The sequence below is a fragment of the Dipodomys spectabilis genome, unplaced genomic scaffold, assembly GCF_019054845.1.
Source record: "Dipodomys spectabilis isolate Male_0828 unplaced genomic scaffold, ASM1905484v1 ptg000051l, whole genome shotgun sequence".
NCBI classification, from domain to species: Eukaryota; Metazoa; Chordata; class Mammalia; order Rodentia; family Heteromyidae; genus Dipodomys; species Dipodomys spectabilis.
This window is the reverse complement of record NW_024870728.1, coordinates 20,397,516-20,421,418: the sequence shown is the minus strand read 5'-3', so window position 1 is coordinate 20,421,418 and position 23,903 is coordinate 20,397,516. Positions and strand designations below refer to the sequence as shown.

Sequence of the window (23,903 nt, the reverse complement as noted above, 5' to 3'; positions counted from 1 at the left end):
TCGAGGACGATCCTCTCTGGGCTCGATTCCTTCGACCTGAGCATCTGATCGGAACGTCGCGCGGCTGAAGGAGGAGGGGGCGGAGCCCACTCGGGGAAAGGTTGGGGATTGGTGGGAAGGAGGAGCGAGGGGGCGGAGCCTCGCGGGCGGGCCGGCGGGGGTGGCTAGCGAGAAGCCGCAGCAACCTTGTAAGCAGCTTCGCTTCCAGGCGCAACCGCCGGGGTTTGCTTTCGCTGCGCTCCGGGGCGGGCTCCGCGCACCGGAGTTGGGGCGGGGGGGAAGCGGTTGGCTGCGGGAGGGAGGCCGGCGACGCCGGGAGGGAGGCGCGGGGATCAGGGAGCGGGCCTGGAGCTGGTAGTGGGAGGAAGGCCGGCTTCGCAGAGCCCGGGCTGGAGCGGGAGGAGAGGTGAGGTGAGGCGGGAGCCGGGGTTCCACCGGCCGGGGCCGGAGGCCGCTGCGGCCGAGGCCGGGTCTCCGGGCCAGGGAGGCCGGGTCTCCGGGCCAGGGAGGCCGGGTCTGCGGCGAGCTGCCGCCGCCGGTTCCCGGCTGCGCCCGATCTGGTGGATGGGGCCGGGTGGGGCGCTCCTGGAAGAGGTCCCCTGGAAGCGCGGTCCCCGGTGCCCGAACTTACCGGGAGGGTGGCTGCGTCCTCTCCGGGGCGGACGAGCCGGGGCGGGGTCGGAGGTGAACCGAAGTTCACCAGTTTCCCTCTTCAGAGCTGGCCCCTGTCGTGGTGAACCCGTTTCCTTGTATTTGTTTTTGATGCTCCAGTGGCTTACGCGTTACCCCCTTTGTTAATCGTGTTCCTCGCAAAGAGGAGAGGGGAACGTGGGGGTGCACCGGGAATTGGGCGTCTTTTTGGGGGGGGTAGAGAGGGGTGTACAGGGTCTTAAACTCAAAGATAGGCTGGGTGTTGACATTGTGTGCACACCGCGTTCATCCCTGGGTGCGTGGCGTGCGCAGCGTGGTCATCCAGGGTGTTTAATCCCCAGTGCATCCCGTGGTGTACAATTGCTACGATATTGGTGGTAGAGGGAGTCTCACCTGGCACATCCAACTCTTCTTTGGATTTATCCGAAGCTTGTTTTGGGCACTCCCTGAGTTCCACTCTGGGTCAGAGACATTGTTAGTTTTTTTTTTTTTTTTTCTTTTTCTTGTAGGTAGATTGGCCCTTCTGAGAGCCGAGACTATTTTCCTGTGTGTGTGTGTGTGTGTGTGGGGGGAGGGGGGGGGGCAAATTTTACTTTCTGGGAAGAGTTACAGAAATCAAGTTTCTGTTTTTTTTTTTCCTTGAGTATTTCTGTTGTGTTGGTTATAATTGAACCACAACACCAACGCTTCCTTGATGGAGACTAGCGTTACTAAATATTCAGATGATTATCTACATTAGAAAAATGTCCTAAAAATTACTAGGCCGATGTTTGGATGTTGACCTAACCCTTGATATTGGCTGGTAAATAATCAGCTTATTTTCTGTGGTTGATGCCTCTTTAGTCTTTGACTTTACCAAGATAGTGTAGTAAGTGTGTACCACACTTGCCTTGAAAAGAGGTGTGGTACATCAAGAAAATTGGTCAGGAATCAAGAATTGGCTAGGTAGGTTAATACTTGTAATTACCTGTCAGGAAACAGTTTTAGTTCATATAGTAAGTACTTAAAATGTCAAAAAATGGGAGTTTCAGTGTAATTTCTTTAGAATACTGTTGTCATGATAATTAAGAGGTTAACTATATGCTTGCATTTATGTTTCAGCGACTGTATTTACTATGTGTTTTCATGTTTTTGGTAGTACTAGAGATCATTTTCATGGTAATTTCATATCTTCAAAGCCTGATCAAGTTTTGTGTCAAAATGTCCTTTACAAGTAATGCAGAGACATTTTAGGCAGATGCTAAGTCTGTTTCTGATGTTACTTTTGTGGAAGAAGAATGTAGGCTGTGTTCCCAGGCTTGGGTTTGTTATTGCCAGGATATTCTCCTTTCTCTCCAGTGCTCTTTAAGCAAAAACAAAACAAAAAGCCCCTTTTGAGTTATACTTTCTCAATCACCATCTGGTTTCCTACATCCCTTCATGCTGGATGTAGATTTCATGGCATTTTACAAAGATTGGTGACTGCTTTCTCCTGTAGAAGATGATACTAGAAACCTTTCTTCCTTCTCTCCCTTCTTCTTTCCTTCCTCCTATTTCTCCATCCCTTTTCCTTCCTCTTTTTCTTTTCCTCTTTTTTCTTCATCCCTTTCAATAAATGTTTATGGCCCAAATCCTATTCAAGTCAGTGTTCTCACTTCTGCTCCAATTTGTTAATTAAAGTATCAATCTAGAAAGTCTTATGTTTTGAAGAATGTAGGTAGCCTAGAATTGAAAGTCTGTGAAGAGCTACAAAACCAATTTCAGTCTAAAGAACTTTGTGGCATGATTTGGGGTCTAGTTCTAGCTATCTTTGTCTCCCCACTCCTTCCCAAGAAGGGTTCTGTGCACCTTGATTTCTTCAGAGGTAAAATATAGTTACAAGACTTTCTGTATGCACTTTCCAGGATTATTGCAAAAATAAAATAAGCTGTATAAAGAATTTTGAGGGAGAAAACATTTTATGAGTCTGATATCTTCTCTGTAAAGGGCAGATTAGATTATAAAATGCAACCTCCATCTTAACTGGAGTTACAATTAATTCTTCTTAAAGTATAAATCTGTTGGTCAAGAAATAAACCTTAGTGATTTTCTGATAGGATAATTTACCGTTTCCAACTAAATTTTTTTTAGTTATTTAGGGAAACAAAATCTTTGAAGATCTTTAATTTAGTTTTTGAAGTTAGATTTAAAGGGGAGAAAAGCCCAAGATCATGTGTCCAGGAGAAAAAAGATAATACAGGACAGTTTATTGAGTTGAATACTAGTTACAGGAATGCCTTGAGCTATTTGTTGAAGTAAGAGAGAAATGTCATTAAAGAGCTTGGCCCAGTTGCTCACTCCTGTCATCTTAGCTTCTTGGGAAGGGAGATATGGAAGACTAGTTTGAAGACTGGGGTCCCTACCTTGAAAGATAACAACCAAAAGAGAGAAAGGTATTATGGTTCATGTGAGTCCCTGAATTCAAATCTAACTGCTAAAAAAGGTGACTCTTCTTTTAGATATATAAAAGGGAAGAGTTGAAATAAGTAGAACAAGGCTGAAGAATTTATATGCTTGTATAAAACCGGTTTTCTCCTGTAACTTTAAAAAGTTATTCTTTTTTTTCCCAAGTAAGCCTAGAAAGATATTATGCTTTTTAAAATGTATGTCTAATTCATATTTATGCCTTACCTGTGATTTTTTTAAAAATTAGCTTAAGATGTTAAATAATTGACTAGTAATTAAAGTTGGCTACATAACCATAGTTAGGTGTTGAGACACTCTTCCTTTTGAGGTAGCCCTCATTTGGATATGGCCTTACCATATTACTTATTTTGTTTTTTTAGATAAGAACTTTTACACAGATCTTCCATGTAGTGGCTTGTTGTTTGGAATCACTTTTTGGTTTCTGAGGAAGTTAGATGTTTTGTTTCTTTTTTTTTTTTTTCCAGACTCATGAAATGGCCACAGATGATAATTCTTCCCCAGCCCTGGACTCTGCTAATGATTTGCCTCGGTCTCCTACTAGTCCCTCTCGTCTCACACACTTTAAACCTTTGACTCCTGATCAGGATGAACCACCTTTTAAGTCAGCATATAGTTCTTTTGTAAATCTTTTTCGATTTAACAAAGGTAAGACTAATTCTTAAAGATCAGAAAACTTACAGGTTTTATTCCTTGGGATTTCCTGATTTAACTTTCCTGCTGTGTCTTTGCAAGAAAGTGAAATAGTAATAAGTTACCAGGTCTTTCTGTATAAGAAGGAAAAGCTAGATTTTTTTTTTTACTATAATCTCTTTTTTTTGGGGGGGGGGGTCCAGTTGTGGGGCCTGGGTGCTGTCCCTCAGCTCTTCAGCTCAAGGCTAGCGTTCTACCACTTGAGCCACAGCGCCACTTTCGGCTTTTTTCTTTTTGCTTATGTAGTGCTGAGGAATCGAACCCAGGGCCTCAGGCATGCAAGGCAAGTGCTCTACCACTGAGCCACCTTCCCAGCCACTATCATCTCATTATTTGTGTGAATTAAAGCTAAAATATTAAAAGGAGGTTCCTTTTTAAAGAGAAAGTAGGTTTTTTTTTTTGTTTTGTTTTTCATTATGAGCTTCAACTTTAAATTCAATAATGGACTTAAGGGTAAAAGATTTTATTCAAAAGAACAAAATTAAAAGGAGCAATACATGAAAGTAAAGGTTTACACTTTTTGAAAATGGGAAAATTTTAGCAGGTCTCTTGTGACTTACATCCATTCATGTATACGTGATACCAAATGAAACAATTCTAATGAATTTTCCTTAAAAATATATGTTTTTGTTGGCTAGAGGTAGTTCTGAGTAGCTTGGTTTATAGGTATCTAAGCTACTCAGAAGGCTGAGATGTGAGAAGCCAGCAGGAATGTCTTGAGAGACTCTATTTCCAATGAACTACCAAAAAGCCAGTACTAATCTTTGTCAGATTAAAGTGTGATACTATTAGATGAAAAGATGTATTATATTGGCAGTAGTAGAGTTTGAACTCCAGGACTCACACTTTCTAGATGGATGCTTTACTACTTGAACCATTTCACCAGCCCTTTTGCTTTTGTTATTTTTCAAGTACGGTCTCACATTTTTTTGTTTGGGTCAGCCTGCACTGTGATCTTCCTACTCAATCCCTCCCATGTAGCTAGGAAGAAAAGCGATTTCCTCCATGCCTACTTTGCTCTTCTATTGAGATGGAGGTTTGGATAACTTTTTTGCCTGGGCTGGCCACAAACTGCAACCTTTCCTATTTCTGCTTCCTAAATAGGTCGTAGCAAGCCCAGTACCCTGAATTCAAACCCTAATCCTGGCACCAAAAAAAAAAAGCTTTCTTAAGCAATAATTAGGAAATGCTTAGTAAGTCCCTGTTATTTGGGCCAGTGTGAATAGTGTAAGGGATCTTTCACATAAGCAGATTTAAAAATACCCCAGGCTTGCTGAGCATTGGTGGTTCACATTTCTAATTGTAGCTACTCAGGAGGCTGAGATCTGTGCATCGTGGTTCAAAACCAGTCTGGGCAGGAAAGTTCATGAGACCCTTATCTCCAGTTAACCAACACAAAGCTAGAAGTGGAGCTAGGCCTCAAGTGTAGTGTACTAGCCTTGAGCAAAAAGCTCAAGGACCACACCTAGGCTGTGATTTCAACCCCATAATTGGTGCTACATGTGTGTGAACACCTGCAAGGGCACCCCCCCATCCCCCCCAAAAGTCCAAACCACAAAACCCAGGCTTTGTGTGGAGCTGATGTTTTTTTTCCTTTATATGTTCAAATTTAATCCAAAACACAAATAGTATAGTTACTTATTAGTAATTGTTTGCCATTGTTTCAGTTTGTTTTTAAAACTTAGAGTAGACCCCTGGTGTTTTCAGATGTATGGTGTCTAAGAGTCTTAAGAGTCTACTACCATTAAGGAAAGATTTCAAAAGCTCAGAATGCATAGAGTTCAGTTCTGTATGGTGGGAGCTTGATTTATTTTTCTAGATAGACTTGCTGCCTTGTCACTTAATTGGGTATATTCACTTTTAACTTGCTTTTGGGGGACACCATTGCTTTTTGGGAGATACAGTTTTACAAAATTAAGGGCTAGAAAATACTCAGCAGATCACAAACAATTTAAACACAGGACTGGCTGAACTTTTCTGAATCAACTCACCCACATAATATAGGCATGGGAATTTACATTAAAAATTCAATTTATTAATTTGTTTGACTGTGCTTGTCAGAACTGCCTATAGCAAATTGATGAATTAAGGTGGGCTCACTATACATACATATTTTGTCTAAAAATTTTATCCGCCACCTCTTTGCTCATCTCTGAGTCTTAATTTTGCAAATAACACCAGCTTTTTCCTTGCTGCAGAGAGAGGAGAAGGGGGCCAAGGAGAGCAGCAGTCTCCAAGTGGAAGTTGGTCCAGCCCTCAACTCCCTTCCAGGGCACAATCTGTGAGGTCACCTGTACCTTACAAAAAGCAGCTGAATGAGGAACTTCAGCGTCGCTCATCAGTATTAGGTAAAACATAGTGTTTTATTTCACTTAGGTATTTACGTAGTTTCTCACATTGTTTTTTGCATTTAACTTTCTGTTTATTAAAAAGTCAAGTACTCTTCAGAATAAATAAAATTTTTACCTTAGGTAGTGGAAGAATTGACACTTAAAATTTTTTTAAAACATGTCATTAAACTTTGCTAGGCAAGACACAGATCTCTTGATTGTTTGTTCATTAATTACTTGCTTGGGTTTCAGCAGAAAACAGTTTGCAGCATCCCCAGGAGAATTCAGGTTAGTTTCAACTTTGTGAATGAATTCTGCATCTGTTCTTGGGATGCTAGTGAAATGTGGTGTGCATGCCTCTGGCTGCAGAACTCTTGTCAACTCCATTAATGGGCTGCATTTGCTCTTGGCCTCTGTCCTTGTTGGGGTGCAAACTGTCAGTGTGGCTGAATAAGCTGAGCTCCCTTTGTCTGCTTGTGTTCTCCATCTTGGCCTACTAATAATCATCTCATTCATTTTCATGCTCTTCTCATGAGTGTGGGCTGGGATCAATGTCTGAGTTCAGAGGCTAGATGAAGTTTTATTTCTGTTAGATTGTTATACTCTGTGTAGAGTGGTTTGCTCAGCTCAAGATGATAGAAAGACAGTGAAAGAGTAACAGAAGGGAAAGGAAAATCAGGGAAAAGGAGAATCAGGTGTTTCTGAACTCCAGCTCCTGTCTGGTCTGGCCAATCTTTCTTATGAGGGCCTTCAGGGAAATACAGGTATAAAAAACGGTGATTGGTTGGCAGAAGGGTATTTTATTGCTTGTTGAACTTGGTGTACTGGAAGAAGAGGAGAATCCAAGCAAAAGAGGAATTTCTGCTAAAGGACTGGGGCAGCCTCAGTGCATGTGCCAGTTGGATAAAAGAGCAGCGAGATGGGTAGATGGATGTGGAATGTGTGAGAGAGACAGAAGGAGACAGGAAGAAGAGGAGGAGGAGGAAAATAGGAAGGGAAGGAGGGTGAGGGTGACAGCGAGAGCAAGAGAGTGAGAGTGAGAGAGAGAGAGAAAATCAGAAGAGAGCAAACTCTCCTTTTAGTCCAGTTTATCCCCACTGTAACCTTTAACCTCAGCAGACTCTGTTTAGCTCTTAAACCTGATTCATGGCCAATACTAAGTTTTGTTTAGGAAGCTCTTTGAACTGAATTAAGAATTATTTTTTTGTTTTTGTTTTTTGTTTTTTGAACAGAATTTCACCTACTGCTTTGACTTTGCAGTTTTGAATTAGTTTTTCCAAATACTATCATGCTTTCCTTTGTTCTACAGAGGGAAGAAGAGGGGGCCCGGGGCCAAAGAGAGCACCATCTCTTTCTTTCGCATAGAATTTCTTCAAATGTTAACATGGAGGAGTCAGACTAGAATCTAATCTTTTAATGGTTGTAAGGTGGCATCTTGCCAAACTCTGTCTTGGGTGCTTTGCTCTAGTTGAATTTAAGTATTTCCTGGATGAGCTTGGAGTCTCTGCCTGCTATTCCCCCATTCCTTTCTATCTATCCTGTCCACTTGAATTTGGATTCTGCTTTGGAAGCATTTGAGCCTCATAAGCTTGTTTCTTTTCCCACTAAAGACTGATTGGGAGCTTTCTAACCTTAGGAAAGTTTTCTAGTATCCATTTAGCTTTCTTACCCATTTTGAAGGAGAAGTAGCTAACCAAGGTTAGTTGTCTAGAAACTAGACCAGATTTGTCTCATATCTACTGTATTTTCATTCTTGGATGGATTTTATTCTTGAGTGCAAGGAAGGATCTTGTTCATCCTTTTCCAGTGGATGATTCTTTTAAGACTTTTCTCTGTTCCTCAGTATTAAATGTAAGGGGCTTCACAATTCATTATCACCTGAAAAAGGGAGCACTGCTGTTTTGAGTCTTGGCTATATCTGTTTATTTTTTGTAAGTCATAGAGAGTTGCTTTATTATTTGAGACTGAAGAAACATCGAATCATTCTAATATTTACATATGACTAACAAAATATCTAGTCTATATGCTGAAATTAAGATACAACTATAGAAAGGTAAAAGTTTTACAAATTTTCTAAAATAGGTACAGTTTAGAGGTAGTAATTATTTGAGTTAATATGATTCTTGATAAATTTGGGAATAGGTATTAACCTTTCATTTTTTTTTTTTTTGTAATTCTTTCTTTCCCACTCTTCCAAAACAAAGCCACTTAATACAAGTCTTGGAAATGGTGAGTTGAGGCAGATTCAGGATGGGATATTTTCTATTTTATAGTAATATGTGCAGGGATACCTCTGAGACTCTCCAGTAGATGCCTAAAGTCACAGATAGTATCAAGCTCTAATTTATAATACCTTTGATAAAGTTTAATTCATGCATTAGGCACAGTAAGAGATTATCAATAACCAATAGCAAGAATAAATAACTACAACAATATAACAAGAGTTATCTGAATATAGTCCTTCTCTTGGAAGAATCAAAACAAATGCTAATATTTTTGTTCTGCAGTTGATGAGGGTGTTGAAAGTTTGGAAAGCAAAACTGCAGATAAGTAGGGGCTACTTACCTGTACCACAGGTTATGTGGAACCGGGAATAGATAGAAATTTGAAGTGTAATTTTGGTCTCTTTAGATAAAAATTATTTCCTTACTTTTAAGGAAATAATAGGTGGCAGTTTGGTTGGCATATCCCACTTAAGGCACAAAACTGGAATTTGAGCTTTTAAAAAATATTGATAGTTTTAGTATTTTATTGCTATTTCAGGCATAAAAGACCCCTTCCAGTTTGGAGCAGCAGGGTTGAGCAGGTGAAAAGAGCTGTAGGAATAGTTTTAGCACTCCTCTGGTTAACTCGGTTGAGCTCAAAGGGTATAATAAATCATTAATAAATTTGGCCCTCTAAGTGATGCTTCCACCCTAGACCTCAAAATCATCAATCATCTCAGACAGTTCTTGTCTTAAGTATCCCTTACTTGCTTGTGAAACTTTTTTAAATGATAAGTACTTTCAATAAACTCTTAGCATTTAATTCTCAATCCCTTTCACTGTCTGGGAGAACATCAGTAAGGCTAGCAATAAGGACACTATCACGTATGTACAATGTTTTATAAAGACACTAGAACTCTTAATAAGATTGGTTTTTAAAAATTCGGCTAGATACAAGAAGGAAACCGGAACCTACCTTTGGAGGTCATGATCCTCGTACAGCTGTTCAGCTTCGAAGCCTCAGCACAGTATTAAAACGTCTCAAGGAAATCATGGAGGGGAAAAGCCAGGTAGGCACTGTTTGTCTAGAGGCTTTGGGAAATTCCTTATTAAGCTCTTTGGGGGCTACTCACTGAAAATGGCTTAATGACTCTTGAAGGAAAGTTTATTACCCATTGGATAGAAATATGTCCTTTAATTTTTTTTCCTTCAAGTTGTCATTTTTGCCTTTTGTGTTTCATTTGTTCCTTAGAATTAGCTCATTATTTTCTGTAAAAGATACCTAAGATTTCATTTGCCATTGTAACTTTGCCATAGATAGTCACTGTTTCGAAAATTTCTTCACATATTTTGTTGTTATAGGATAGTGACCTGAAGCAGTACTGGATGCCAGATAGCCAATGTAAAGAGTGCTATGACTGCAGTGAAAAATTTACAACCTTTAGGCGCAGACACCACTGCCGTCTCTGTGGGCAGATTTTCTGCAGTCGTTGCTGTAACCAAGAAATCCCTGGGAAATTTATGGGCTATACAGGTAATGTATTTTACTGACAGTATTACAGGTTTTATGGATTGTGATAATAAAATCAGTATAATGCAGGACCAATGTTAATCCAGTTTTTATTTTGAGTTTTATACATAAGAAGGGAAGCTGCATGCACTCGTGGCTCACACCTGTAATCCTAGCCACTCAGGAGACTGAGATCTGAAGATCGTGCTTCCAGGCCAGCTCAGGCAGGAAAGTTTGTAAGACTCTTACTTGCAATTAGCCACCAGAAAACCAGAAGTGGCGCTGTGACTCGGTAAAGTGCTAGCCTTGAGCAAAAGAGCTCAGGAACAGCACCCAGGGCCTAAGTTCAAGCCTGTGACCAAAAAAAGAAAATAAAGAAAATAAAGGGAAGGGGAACTTTGTAGTTAATAAAGTAGGTGGCAGTGTCCACAAATAATTAGAGTAAAAGTATAAAAGTATACTAGTATCAAAAAAAGTAGACTAGTATCATAAGATACTATCAAAAATTATAGGAGCATTAGACATTATTAGACAAGGTAGATTTTTAGACAAGATAGAACATTAATTTTTATTACTATTAAGAGTTTGTTTACAAAGATCTTTTACTCAGTCTTTCATAAGGAAGGTAAAATATTCTTAATACAGAAAATTTAAGTTATTATAAAGACAGAAAAAGGTAAACAGTGTTGTGTGGTTTCATATAATGATTTAAGAACGCAAAGTTGGTAGAAATTACCCGAGTGAACTTTTTCTTGAAAGGCAGGATCTTGCTATTTAGCCTAGTATATGGAACTCTTTGTAGCCCATGCTGGCCTCAAACTTGGCAATGCTCCTACCACAACCCTCCTGAGTGCTGGGAATATAGACATGTATCACCATAGTTTATAAAAAATTTTTAAAAATAATTTTTAAATTTTATTTTTTTCTGGTTCTGTACTTAAAACCTAGGTTATGCATGCTAGGCAAATACTGTACCACTGATACATATCTCCAACTCCCTCCCCGCAGAACACTATTAATATCCCTTTCATGTTGTTTTTATTATTGTACAGATCTTTTGCCCTTACTTTTTCTTTTTTAATCTAAATTGTTAAAAAGTTTAGAATCCCATTATCTTTGACCCAGATTATGACTTTAGGTTTTTTGTTTTTGTTTTTTTTTGGTCAGTCATGGGGCCTGAACTCTGGGTCTGGGCACTGTCCCTCAGCGCTTCGGCTCAAGGCTAGCACTCTACCACTTGAGCCACAGCATCACTTCTGGTGCTTTCTGCTTATGGTGCTGAGGAATCGAACACAGGGCCTCATGCATGCTAGGCAAGCACTCTTCCACTGAGCCACCTTCCCAGCCCACTCTTTTTACCTTTAGTTTTCCCCATATATTGCATTGCCTTTTCATACTCTATAGTCAGTGTTCTTTTTAAAATGCTAATTTAATCATATGATGGTATTACCCTGCTTAATAATTTTTTTTTTTTTTGGTGCTGATCCTGAGGCTTGAACTCAGGGCCTGGGCACTGTCCCTGAACTTTCATGCTCAAGGATAGTGTTTTACTACTTGAGCCAAAGCTCTACTTCTGGCTTTTTGGTAATTAATCAGAGATAAGAGTTTCATAGAGTTTTCTGCCACTGGCTTCAGATCTCTTTACAGTCTTCAGATCTCAGCCTCCTGAGTTGCTAGGATTTTAGGCATGAGCCTGGCTCCAAGTATGATTTATTGTGGAAAAAAGTAGAAAAAAAGCTACTAATATCTTAACAGTTCTGTTTTACTGCTTGAGCTACAATATTTAATCTAGAATTTGCTTATAGGGCCCATATGAGTAAATTTGGCTTGATCTAATTTTATCCTCTTGGAGTACAACCCATATCCTCTTGGTCTTACTTTGTACTTTTTTTTTTTTAAAGGATCTGCTAGAACTTAATAATAAAGGCAGGGAAGGGAAAGTCATTTGGCTTAAAACAACAGCAGTTTGTTGTGTCATATTTCTGGAGGCCAAATATCTGAAAGGAGTTGGCAGAGTTGATTCCTTATGAAGACTGTGCTGGAAAATTCATCCCACACTTCTGTCCTGGCTTTTGGTGGTTGTTGGCAAGGCTCATTGTTCTATGGCTTGTAGACAGATCCACTACTATAACTCTTATGTTTCTATTTCGCATTTTCCTCTCTTTGTGTTTGTGTTTCAGTTTGAAATTATTGGTTTGCTTTTCAACATTTCACTGAGACTGTATGGTGTTAGGGTTTTGTATAATTTATTTGTTTTCTTGAGATGCTGGGCCTTTTGCTTGGTACAAATATTTTAGCAACTGTGCCACATCTCCAGCTAAGTTTTACAGTTGTTGACCTTGGAATTTGAGTCTCTGAGATTGTCATTTTCTTTCCTTTGTGTACTGCAGTTAGGAGCAGCAAGCTAATTATATAATTGATAAACAAAAAGATTGTAAGATATTAAGTATATGTTTGCCCTGAACCTCATTTCTTCTAAGTATTTGATTTGGAGTACATAGGGTTTATTACTTCACAGCACCATAGCTTAGTAATATTGTCCCCATTACTGGAATTCACTATTAGTGCTTTTACATCTAATCAAATGAGAAAACCAATTCCAGAAACCTGTGAGCCAATGCAGAAACCTTAAGGTTATATTACTTTAAAACTTTTCTTAGTACCAAGATCTCTACTAGTCAGGATTCTTCAAAGAAACAACTAATAGGGTCCACAGTGTGTGAGTGTATATGTAAGTGTGTATGGAGAGAGAGATTGAGAGGAGATTTCACCGGTATTTTTTTTTCTTTTTGTTAGTCGTGAAGCTTGAACTCAGGGCCTTGGCACTGGCCTTGAGCCCTTTCACTCAGGGCTAGTGCTCTACCACTTCCAGTTTTTGAGTGGTTAATTGGAGATAAGAGTCCAATAGAGACTTTTCTGCTAAGGCTGCCATTGAACTGTGATCCTCAAATAGCCTTTTGAGTAGCTAGGATTACATGTGTGAGCCACTGCCTGTCTGTTCACCTGTATTTTAAGGATCTGGCTGGCAAGTCTGAAATTCTCAGGTAATTTGATACTTTGATGAATTTGCCATAGTAAAACTATAGTAGTCAAACTATTACAAATTCACTTCCTTAAAATGCCTTGTTTGTTAGTTTTTGTTTGAAAATATTTCCCTGTTATTAGTTTCTTATTAAATATTTAGTTAAGTAATATATTACTACTACCTTTTAATTAATTTTTTTTCTTTTTTTTCCTAGGGGACCTTCGAGCTTGTACATATTGTAGAAAAATAGCTTTAAGTTATGCACATTCTACAGATAGTAACTCCATTGGAGAAGACCTGAATGCTCTTTCTGATTCTGCTTGTTCTGTCTCTGTACTTGATCCAAATGAGCCCCGAACACCTGTTGGCAGTAGAAAAGCCAGCCGGAACATATTCTTAGAGGATGATTTAGCCTGGCAAAGGTACTCTCGCTTGGATATAATTTTACTTAAATTGGAAAAGAACTAATAGTGACTTTTGAGTGTTTGGGGCTAACATTTTTTTTGGATTGGTTCCTGAAAATTCACATTTACTCCTTTTCTTTACAAATATTTATGGATAGTAATGATACTAATTAATTAGAATGTTACATTCTTGAGAGGAAACTTTAGCTTTCTTATCATTGTTCTGTTGTTGACATCAAAACAAGTGCTTTTGGGAGTGTCTGGTATTGATAAAACTTGTTTAGGGGCTGGGAAGGTGGCTCGTGGTAGAGCGCTTGGCTTGCATGCATGAGGCCTTGGGTTCGATTCCTCAGCACCACATAAGCAGAAAAAGCCAGAAATGGTGCTATGACTCGAGTGGTAGAGCACTAGCCTTGAGCTGAAGAGCTGAGGGACAGTGCCCAGGCCCAGAGTTCAGGCCCTACGACTGGCCAAAACAAACAACAACAACAAAAAAAACTTGATTAGATAATGGAAGTCATTGAGATTAGTAATTCCTAAAGTAGTCTTCTTTGAAAAGGCTAGTGCTTGTAATATGTGTATTCATATTTCCAAATCAAATTGCATTATTTTCCTTCCAAAGGGATATTTTATGTCTTTCTATATATGTAAATACTTTTCTGTAGTGGATGGTAATGGAAGATGCTGCTAACTTTCTCATGGAAGTTACTTAAAATTGTTTAATTAGAATCCTTGGTTCATCAGTTTCTGGTTGTTTTACTTAATTTAGCTAAGTAATTTTCTTAAGCATAATACCAAATCTGACCATGTCAAAGAGCTTAGACTTTTCTCAGCTATCTCTTCAAGAAGTGAGGAATTAGTATATTATATAACCAAACAAATAAAAAATAATTACAACTATATTCAACAAGTATAAATCTCAACATACCATAGAATAGAAAAGAAAGTCACCTAGTCAAATGTCAGTTACTAATCCTTTTACATAAAGTTCAGAAATATATAAAATGAATATCTTCTTTTTCAGAGAAAGATAATGATGAACATAAAATTTGCAATAGTGGTTTTATTGAGAATAGAGAGAGAAGTAGGACTAGACAGAACACAATTACTACAAAAAAAAATCACTGATCAAGCCAGGAGCCAGTGGCTCATGCATGAAATCCTGATTACTCTGGAGGCTGAGATCTGAGGATCGCAGTTCAAAGCCAGCTGGGCAGGAAAGTCCTTGAGACTCTTATCTCCAACTAGCCACTCAAAAACTGGAAGTGGAGTTGGGGCTAAATGTAGTAGAGCCCTAGTCTTAAGCAAAATTGCTTAAGGACTATGCCCAGGCCACCAGTGACAAAAAGAAAAAGAAATTCATTGGTCAGGTACTTTTTTTTTTTGCTTATGTGGTGCTGAGGAATCAAACCCAGGGCCTCAGGCATGCAAAGCAAGCGCTCTACGCTCTACGCTGAGCCACCTCCCCAGTCCTGGTCAGGTACTTTTTAAAGTTTTCTGACTTACTCTGATTGGTTTATTGTAGATAAGAGTCTCCTGGAGTTTCCTGCCTGGGCTAGCTTTGAACTGTTATACTCAGATCTCAGCCTCCTGAGTAGCGAGGATTATAGGTGTGAGCCACCAGTGCCTGGCTTCCTGAGCTTTTTTGCTTAAGGCTAATATTTTCCTGCTTTAGCCACAGCTCTACTTCTGGACTTGTGGTAATTAATTGGAGGAAAGACTCTCACAGACTTTCTTGCCTGGGCTGGCTTTGAACTGTTGTACTCAGATCTCTGCCTCCTGAGTAGCTAGGGTTACAGATGTGAGCCCCTGGTTTAGGCTTATTATGATTCTTGTACTAGATAGATAGATAGATACTTAACTTAAAGAACTGGTTCTGTGTTTTATTAAACAATACAAAATACGAATTCTTCAGATTTTGCTTGTTTTAGTTAAGCCGTTCATAGTTGCAAATGGTCCATTTGCGAACCCAGCATTGGCAAGTGTGATTTAATAAAATAAATCAAGTATGAGAACTTGAGAGATGTAAGATACCTGAGAGATCTAAGAGAGAGGTCAGAAGTAGAATAATAGTTCAAGGCTCTGCACTAATTGTTTAGTATTCTTTTTTAGTCTTCTTTTGTTAGTTACCATATCTCTAGTAGGCACTTTTATTTTTTTATTGGAGTGCTTGGGCTCAGAAAGATAACTAATGAACCCCAGATCACATAGAAGGGCAGCCTACACTTGGACCTAGTGTTGTGGTGCTGGTGTTCAAATGTGTTGTGGTAACTGATATTAATATTTTGAAACTCATAGGTCTCCCTTGAATCAATTCTATTTTGTATGTGTGATATTGGAAGGATTTTTATAAATTACCTATTAGACTAATTTTTTTACTTAATCCACATTTAATACACTTTAATCCTTTACTATTTTTTTTGGCATATGCTATACTTAGAGAAAAACCATGCCCAGTTTCTACCTTAATTAAAGGAAGAAAAAAAATGCCCAGATTCTCACTATGACAGAGAAATCATTTATGGCTTTTAAATGTTAAACAGCTGGGTGCTGGTAGTTCACTCTTATAAAGCCTGTAAGTCTACTTGTTTAAGAGGCTGAAATCTGAAGATTTGAAGGTCAGGGGTCAAAGCAAGTCTCCAGTTAGCTAGCAAAAAAAGTTTGACTGGAGGCAAAGCCTGGTGGAATGCCAGATGTGATTGAGAGAGCCTACTAAGCGTGTGAGACCCAAAGTTTTAAGTTTTACTGCCACAGAAAAAAATAATGCTAAAGAACGTCACTGAAATTAGATTTGCCCTCTGTTGTCCCAAATTATCTCAGTATTATTTTCTTTTTAGTTTGATTCATCCAGACACCTCAAATACTGCTCTCTCCACAAGACTTGTTTCTGTTCAAGAGGATGCGGGAAAATCTCCTGCTCGAAACAGGTAAATTGTCAAATAAAAATCATGCATCTTGTGTCTGATTTTGTTTGTTTTCTTAATAGTGAGAACAAACATAATAAATATGAGATTGCTTGTCATACAATTTCTTAGGTAGAAACTAGAGTAAGCCATCATTTCCTTTTTACTGAGCTCTTTTCATTTTTATTCTCTCATTTAAAAAGTTTTGTATCTTGTAATTTTTGTATTGAAAAATGTCCAACTTGCAAAATAGTTATAATAATATGAAAATAAATGTTAATGTATTCTTCATTGAGATTTTACTGATTTACATTTTGCCTGTTTTATTACTTTTTATATAATATACAATTTTTGTCAACCATTTGAAAATCAGTAGTGGATATCATTATTTTGTTTGTGTTTTTAGTTAATAGTTTGCAGTTTTAGGTTCACTTTGGCTTTTCTCAATGATACGCATTTGTTTCTTGAATGCCTTGGTAACTTACTTTTAAGTGCTATTCTGAATAGTATTCCATTTTTTAGATGCAACATGGTTTATTCATCTGTTGAAGGGCATCTTGGTTGCTTCTAAGTTTCAGCAATTATACAACTGTTGTTAACATCTGTGTATAGGTTTCTGTGTTTGGGCAAATACCAAGGAGCAGAAAGCTGGATCATGTGGGCAAAGTAGACTTAATTTCACAAGACTTTACTAAACTTGCTGTCAATGTGAGGCATTCTGATGTCCTACCAGTTGACCCCCACACACTTCCAGTCTTACTCTGGTTATTTTTGAGAGAGACTTCTCACTTTTTGTTTACGTGGTCCTGTACTGTGATCATTCTGTTTTTATCTTTCCTGCTGTAGCTATGATGATAGGTATGATGTAGCTATGATGCTGTAGCACCATCACATCTAGCTATTGATTGAGATAGGATCTCTAGAACTTTTTACCTGAGCTGATACTCCTTATTTCTTCTTTCCCAGTAGCTATAACATGAGCCGGCAGCATCCAACCTGAACTGTTTTAAAAGGCACATTTTGGATGCTCTGTGAGTAGCATAGTAAATCCAGGCAAGAAAACTGATTTAGATTAGAATAGGAGAAATGGTGGTAGTGGAGGAGATCAAATGAAAAATGGTCAGACTCTAGATAGATTTTGTACAGATAATCAGTTATACAATAGAGACATCAAAAGTGACTCAGTTTCGAGCCTGAGCAGTTGAAAGAATGGAATTGGCTTTATTGACATGTTGACATGTATTAGACATGTATTAGATGTCAAGAATTTAGAGGAAAAGTGCAGGCTTAAGATACAAACTTCGATGTTGTCATCATGTGAATGGCATTTAATTGCGGTAATGAATCTGCATGGACATCATCAAAACAGTGAGTGATAAGAGTAAGTAGGATTGAGATTGAGTTTGGGAAGTGAAGAAGAATCAGAAGAGGACTGAAATGTAGAGGCCAGTGAGATGAGAGGAAAACTAGGAAGAGGATTTTTATTAGCAGTGAAGTAAAGAAGGGTTTAAAGGAGAGAGGAGGTATACTGCTCATGTTTTAAATAAGATGAGGAAAAACTAAGTATTGGATTTAAAATAATATTGGTAGCTGGGCACAGTGACTCACTGCTGTAAACTCAGCTACTTGGGAGTAGAGACTTGGAGGATTACAGTGTGAGATCAGCCTGGGCCAACAAGGAGACAGTCTTAACAAACAAGTTGGGCATGGAGGTATGTAGCTATAATCCCAGCTATATGTGAGGCTTAGTTAGGAGGATTTTTGTCTGAGTTTGGATAAAGTAAAAACATAAGATATGACCTGAAAAGCATTCTAAAGCATGGAGTGCTGAAGTTGTGACTCAAGTTGTAGTTGCTTGCTTGCCTATCTAGCATAAGGCCCTGAATTCAAACCTCAGTACTACAATAATACAGTAACGTTGATCACAATAATAGACAATTTCAGTGTGTTGTAGAATAATTGGAGATGGGGTTTTTGGTACCAAAGGAAGGAGGAAAAGTACAGCAAGGGGAAGTGGAGTTAAAGATTTTTGAAATCTAAGACCAATGATGGCGTTCCTGTTGGCATGTGCACAATTGTAGAATTGTCTCCAATTTATAATGTATCTCCAGGTGTTTCAAATTAATGCTAAGATGGATGTAAGTTTTGAGACAGATATAATTTGCTTGATGAGTGCTACTTTAAACATAATTTTAATTATCATCCTTGCCACAACATATTTATTAGTGCTTTGACAGCAAAATTAATGACTTTGTTTTTATTGCCACTATGCTAGAATATTTGTAGGGATGATTGTTAGATAAGTAGAATGCATGAATTAGTGCAGCCATCGGAAAAGAGATTTAAATTAATTGAATAAAACATAGTAGTCTTTGACTAAAGGAATAAATGCTAAAACATAGCTGATTGCTTTAAAAAATTGCCTTGATATCAGTGGTCTCCCATTAACTGCTAATAATTAATGTGCTAAATTTTGAATTATTTCTTACTTTAAAATATTTTTACAAATACTAGAGAAATTTTTTTTGTGGGGGTGGGTGGTCCTGGGGCTTGAACTCAGGGCCTCGGTGCTGTTCTTGAACCTCTTTGTGCTCAAGGCTAGGGCTCTACCATTTGAACAGCAGTGCCACTTTTTTCTGAGTAGTTTATTGGAGCTAAAAGTCTCACAGACTTTTCTGCCCGGGCTGGCTTTGAGCCTTTATCCTCAAATTTCAGCCTCTTGAATAGCTGGGATAGAGGAGTGAGCCACTGGCGCCAGGTTTGAGAGAGGATTTTTTTTAATCCAGACAATTTTGAGTTGTAGTCCTTATATTTTATAAACTGAGATACTCTACACAAATTAATATCTGAGTAATTATTCTCTGATTCTTGATTTTTTTATAAAATAGAGCTGGTAATTATTTCTTCATAGAATTCTATAAGGCTTAAATGAGGGAATTTATTTCTTTTACCCTGATGAATGTGTTATGTGGTATCTAATAACCCAATGAATGTATTAAGTGATACCAGGACATAGATGCTGCTGCTTTTAATTACTTACAAAGAAATTAAGATTGCCTGTCTGCTTGTCTGACTTCCTTCCTTCCCTCCCTCGCTCCCTCCCTCCCTCGCTCCCTCCCTCCCTCCCTCCTTCTTTTTCTAGGGTTTGAACTCAGGACCTTGTGTTAGTAGGCAGTTCTCTACCACTTGGAGTCCATGTCTCCAGCCCTTTTTGCTCTGGTTACTTTTTGAGATAGAGTATCAGTTTTTTTTTTTCTTTTTTCTTACCTGGACCAGCCTGGAACAGGATCATTTGATTTATGCTTCCAAAGCAGTTAGAGTGATAGATGAATACAAACCACATCCCTTTCCTGTTGAGATGGTGATCTCACTAACTTTTTTCTCAGGCTAGCCTGAAATCAAGATCCTTCTAATCTCTGCCCTTGAGTAGCTAGAATAAGTACATATAGGTGTTTGGCAAGTTATCTTTTTATTTTTAGGTAGTTAACTCATTTTCTAGTTAATTTTTTTCCAAAGTAGAAGCTTACTTGATGCTGTTGGTAGTATGTTTAAATCATTTGTCCAGTAAATTTGCTAAGGCAAAATTGAAGACATTTAAGTACATGAGAGGAAACTAATTTCCATTATTTTAATTTTACTAATTAGGCCAAAATATAATATTTGAGGACAGTATTTTAAATATATCTACTAATGGGAAAAAATGAATTCTTGGGCTTTATTTAGTTGGAGTTCAGAATTAGTGTTCTCAGGCTGGGCACCGGTGGCTCATGCCTGTAATCCTGGCTACACAGGAGGCTATCAGAATTTGAAGCCAGCCTGGGCAGAAAAGTCTGTAACTCTTACCTCTAATTAACCAGCAAAAAGCCAGGAGTGGAGCTGTGGCTCAGGTAGCACAATCTTTGAATGAAAAGAGCTAAAGGAGAGCACCCCCTCCCCCCCTCCCCAACAAATTAGTGTTGTCCATTATTAAATTGATTGCAAGATAGTTATCTATAGAAATGATTCTTAGTTCTTAGACTGTACATAAACAGGAAATTGGCTGCAATTGGCCTGTAAGTTGTAGTTTGTATTTTTTTGTCATTCTCCTCTCCTCTCCTCTCCTCCCCTCTCCTCCTCTCCCCTCCCCTCCCCTCCCCTCCCCTCCCCTCCCGTCACTTCCCCTCCCCTCCCCTCCCCTCCCCTCCCCTCCCCTCCCCTCCCTTCCCCTCTTTTTCCCTCTCCTTCTCCCAATCCTTCTCCTCTTTTCTTCTACCAGGGCTTTAACTCAAGGCCTTTGACTTGTTTTCTTGGTTGGCATTCTATCACTTGAGCCACTCCTCTAGCCTTTTAGCTTTGTCAATTTAAAAAAAATCCAATATTTGTACCAAGAGTTTATATCTATTTCTTTTGAAATATTACCAGTATATGAATTATATGGTTGTTTTCTTGTAATCTTTCTGTAGCAACTTTTTAAAAAACTTGTTTACAAATATAGACTCACTAGAAGTTGCAAATGTAGTGCAGAGAGATCTAGCTGTCTTCTTCCTTGTTTTCCAAAACAGTAATACAGATAACTATTGTAACATTGGCAAGGAGTATTTACTTAAATACGAATTTCTACTGTAACTATTTACTAGTAAAGAATTTATAACTGTGATTTTTACTTTTTGTTTTTATTTCCAGATCAGCCAGCATTACTAACCTGTCACTGGATCGATCTGGTTCTCCTATGGTACCCTCATATGAGACATCTGTTAGTCCCCAGGCTAACCGAACATATCTTCGGACAGAGACCACAGAGGATGAACGAAAAATTCTTCTGGTACCAATTTAGTATTTATGACCTATATTAATTTTGAAAATAAAGTTACTACTTCATTGGTTTCTCTCCTTTCTTTTTTCCCTCCCTTTGACTCTTCCTTCCCTTCTCTTCCCTTCCCTTTTCTTCCCTTCCCTTCCCCATTCCCTGTCTGTCTGTCTCTTTCTCTCTCTCTTTGTTAAGGAAACATAAATGAAATAGTTGGGCATGAAGGCACATGCATATAATCTCAGCACTTTTAAGTAAGGCAGGAGACTGCAATTTTAAGATTATCTTTGGGCTACATTGTAAGACTGGAAGGAAGAGAAGAGGGGGAGGAATCTAGGGAAAGAGGAAGGGAGAAGGGAAAAGAAAGGGAAAGGAGGAGGGGAATGGGAGAAGTGAGAAGAGAAGAAGAGAAGTGGGAAGAAGAAGGGGAGAGAAAAAGGGGAGAAGAGAGAAAAAGAAAGGAAGGAAACAGAAATAAGTAGCTTATTTTTAACTAGGAGTACGAGAAGTTGATCAAGTGTTCTATTCGCACTCATTGCATTAATATTTTCTTTATGCTTTCATTTGGCAAGCTCATTAGCTGTTTGTACAATAAGAGAGCTTAACTTTTAGTTGGGTCTCAGCTTGTTTAAGCTTTGAAATACATTTCTTACACACATGGAACACTCAGACATTTAGTTCCTTGTTTATGTGAGAAAATCAGTTAAAAGTTCTTCAGTGTTATTTGTGTAAATTAGTGTGTCCTATCCTAAGAGTGATTCACAGAATTGGAAAACATTGCTTCTGATTTCACACTTATAATTCAAAGACTTAAACCAGGTCATTGAGAAGGTCCTTAATTGTAGAAGAAGTAATAACAGCAGAAATGAGTGTCAAATAAAATAACTATATGCCATACAGATTAATCATTAATTAATCATTAATACTGAGGGAGACAGGAATGGAACAAGGGATGGAACAGAAAAGTGAATCTTTTTTTAAGTGTAAGAAAAGATACATGGCATTTCAAGCATACATAGCATTTTTCATGGAGTGACATAGATTTTATTAGTTGGAAGAGTTAAGTCTATTGGCAATGAGAATGGAAAGTTTTTGAGACTACCTAGTAGAAGGCAAAGAATTAAGTCTTTCCTTACAAGTTTTGATTTGAGCCTGTAGTTGCCTAAGAACACTGAAGTTTTTTTTTGAAATGAAAATAATTCATGGGAGGTTTTTATTTTATTTTTTAAATGGACATATTGGGTATAGTTGGGTGTAGATAAGAATAGAGTGAAGTGAAGGTTCCTAGCAGTGTTTATCTTAGATTAGTAAGATTGACAGTGGCCTCCTACATCTCCGAACTAGACAGTTTTGCATTTAACTTAGAGACTGATAATATGTGTCATTGACTGGAAAAGAAAGTACTAGTGGTAATTGGTTTTCCATAGAAGAAAATGGTGCTTGGAATTACATAAATTGAGTTCAAGCTATTCTGTGTATATGTCCTTTGTATTCAATCATAAAGAAATGCTTTTCAAATTCCTTTTATGCATCTCAGAATCACAAAAAAGAATCTGGAGATGTGTATAACATCTTTCTGAGGGGTAACTATTTGCTCGTAATGTGATTACAGGACAGTGTTCAGTTAAAGGATCTGTGGAAAAAAATCTGTCATCACAGTAGTGGAATGGAGTTTCAGGATCACCGCTACTGGCTGCGTACACATCCTAACTGCATAGTAGGAAAGGAGTTAGTCAACTGGCTAATCCGAAATGGACACATAGCCACAAGGTATTGTGATCTCAAGAAAGAGGTCTTGAAATTATTTCGTAATTTATTTGTAATGAACATAAATGTTTGAAAACGTAAGGGTAATATATCTTTGTGAGTCAGAGTTTTATGTGTTTGATGATTTGGGGAACTAACTAATTAATTGCCTTATACTTGGTTTTAATTGTTAAGAGAATAGTTTCAAGAAGCCAAATTGGGGTCACAATTTACCATATTCAAAGAAGTACACAGAACCCAGTAGTAAAGCCAGATAGAATGTAGATAGAAGATGCCTGCTTCTGTTCTCTAATCTAGACATTACCGACTATGTTGAGAATTGGTGATAAGGCATGCTTGAAGCCCTGATAGTCTCACAAATAATTTGTAACAAAAAAGGAGTAGCAACAGGGTTTGCTTCCTTTTTAAGTCAACATATCCTCTATTTTCTCTACTTGTAGATGAATGACTTCTCTTGGGAAATAACAATAGCTAAAGAAAAAAATAAAACCAGACAAAAAAACTTTTAAGCTTTACCAATTTTGACTATATCTTCTTTTAGCTTTGAACCTTTAGTGAAATTATTCAGTCACTTTGAGACCTGAACAACTTAGTTTCATGTTTAGGGAAATACTTGGTACTGTGAATAAGCTGTGGGCATGAAATGGTTAAGTGCTCTAAATTGTAACATATGTTGAATGTCTTACTTTGTTCATATATTTATATTTACTGTATATACATATTTATAACATTTAGCATTGTCTTCTCATTAAGACTGTAAGCTCTTTGAGTGTAGGAGCCATGCTAATTTCAACATTTTGTACCTCTGCTTAGGAAAGGGGTATTGTGTACTCAATGAATGCATGTTGGGATTAAAATTGCCAATAGGGTTTCCTTTTACTATGGTACCTTGAAGAGTTTTTCAATTTGCTTCACATTTCTCTTGTTTTGTTTCTTACCTACCCAAGGATCATTTGAAATTCCAATGGTTAGAACTGAAAAGAAATTAGATAGTGTCTTATTGTATATTTATAAAACTATTCGGATTGATTTTTAAAACATTTCATTTGTTTTATTCAGGGCACAAGCTATAGCAATTGGACAAGCAATGGTTGATGGTCGTTGGTTGGATTGTGTTAGTCATCATGACCAGCTTTTTAGGGATGAGTATGCATTGTACAGGCCTCTGCAGGTAATTATCAGTGTTTA

The 23,903-nt window shown here is 38.1% G+C and overlaps 1 protein-coding gene across 1 annotated transcript in view; it reads left to right on the top strand.

Annotated features, from left to right (window-relative positions):
- Positions 1 to 237: 237 nt before the first annotated feature.
- The window catches only part of Pikfyve (phosphoinositide kinase, FYVE-type zinc finger containing), an 80,767-nt gene continuing 57,101 nt past the window's right edge, over positions 238 to 23,903 (top strand). The window contains exons 1-10 of the mRNA XM_042678998.1: positions 238 to 325; positions 3,561 to 3,741; positions 5,985 to 6,134; positions 9,272 to 9,390; positions 9,683 to 9,854; positions 13,070 to 13,277; positions 16,097 to 16,186; positions 20,825 to 20,963; positions 22,561 to 22,718; positions 23,775 to 23,886. Of these exons, the coding sequence (XP_042534932.1) occupies positions 3,570 to 3,741; positions 5,985 to 6,134; positions 9,272 to 9,390; positions 9,683 to 9,854; positions 13,070 to 13,277; positions 16,097 to 16,186; positions 20,825 to 20,963; positions 22,561 to 22,718; positions 23,775 to 23,886 (1,320 nt within the window). The 5' untranslated portion in view covers positions 238 to 325; positions 3,561 to 3,569. The remainder of the gene's footprint in view (positions 326 to 3,560; positions 3,742 to 5,984; positions 6,135 to 9,271; positions 9,391 to 9,682; positions 9,855 to 13,069; positions 13,278 to 16,096; positions 16,187 to 20,824; positions 20,964 to 22,560; positions 22,719 to 23,774; positions 23,887 to 23,903) is intronic.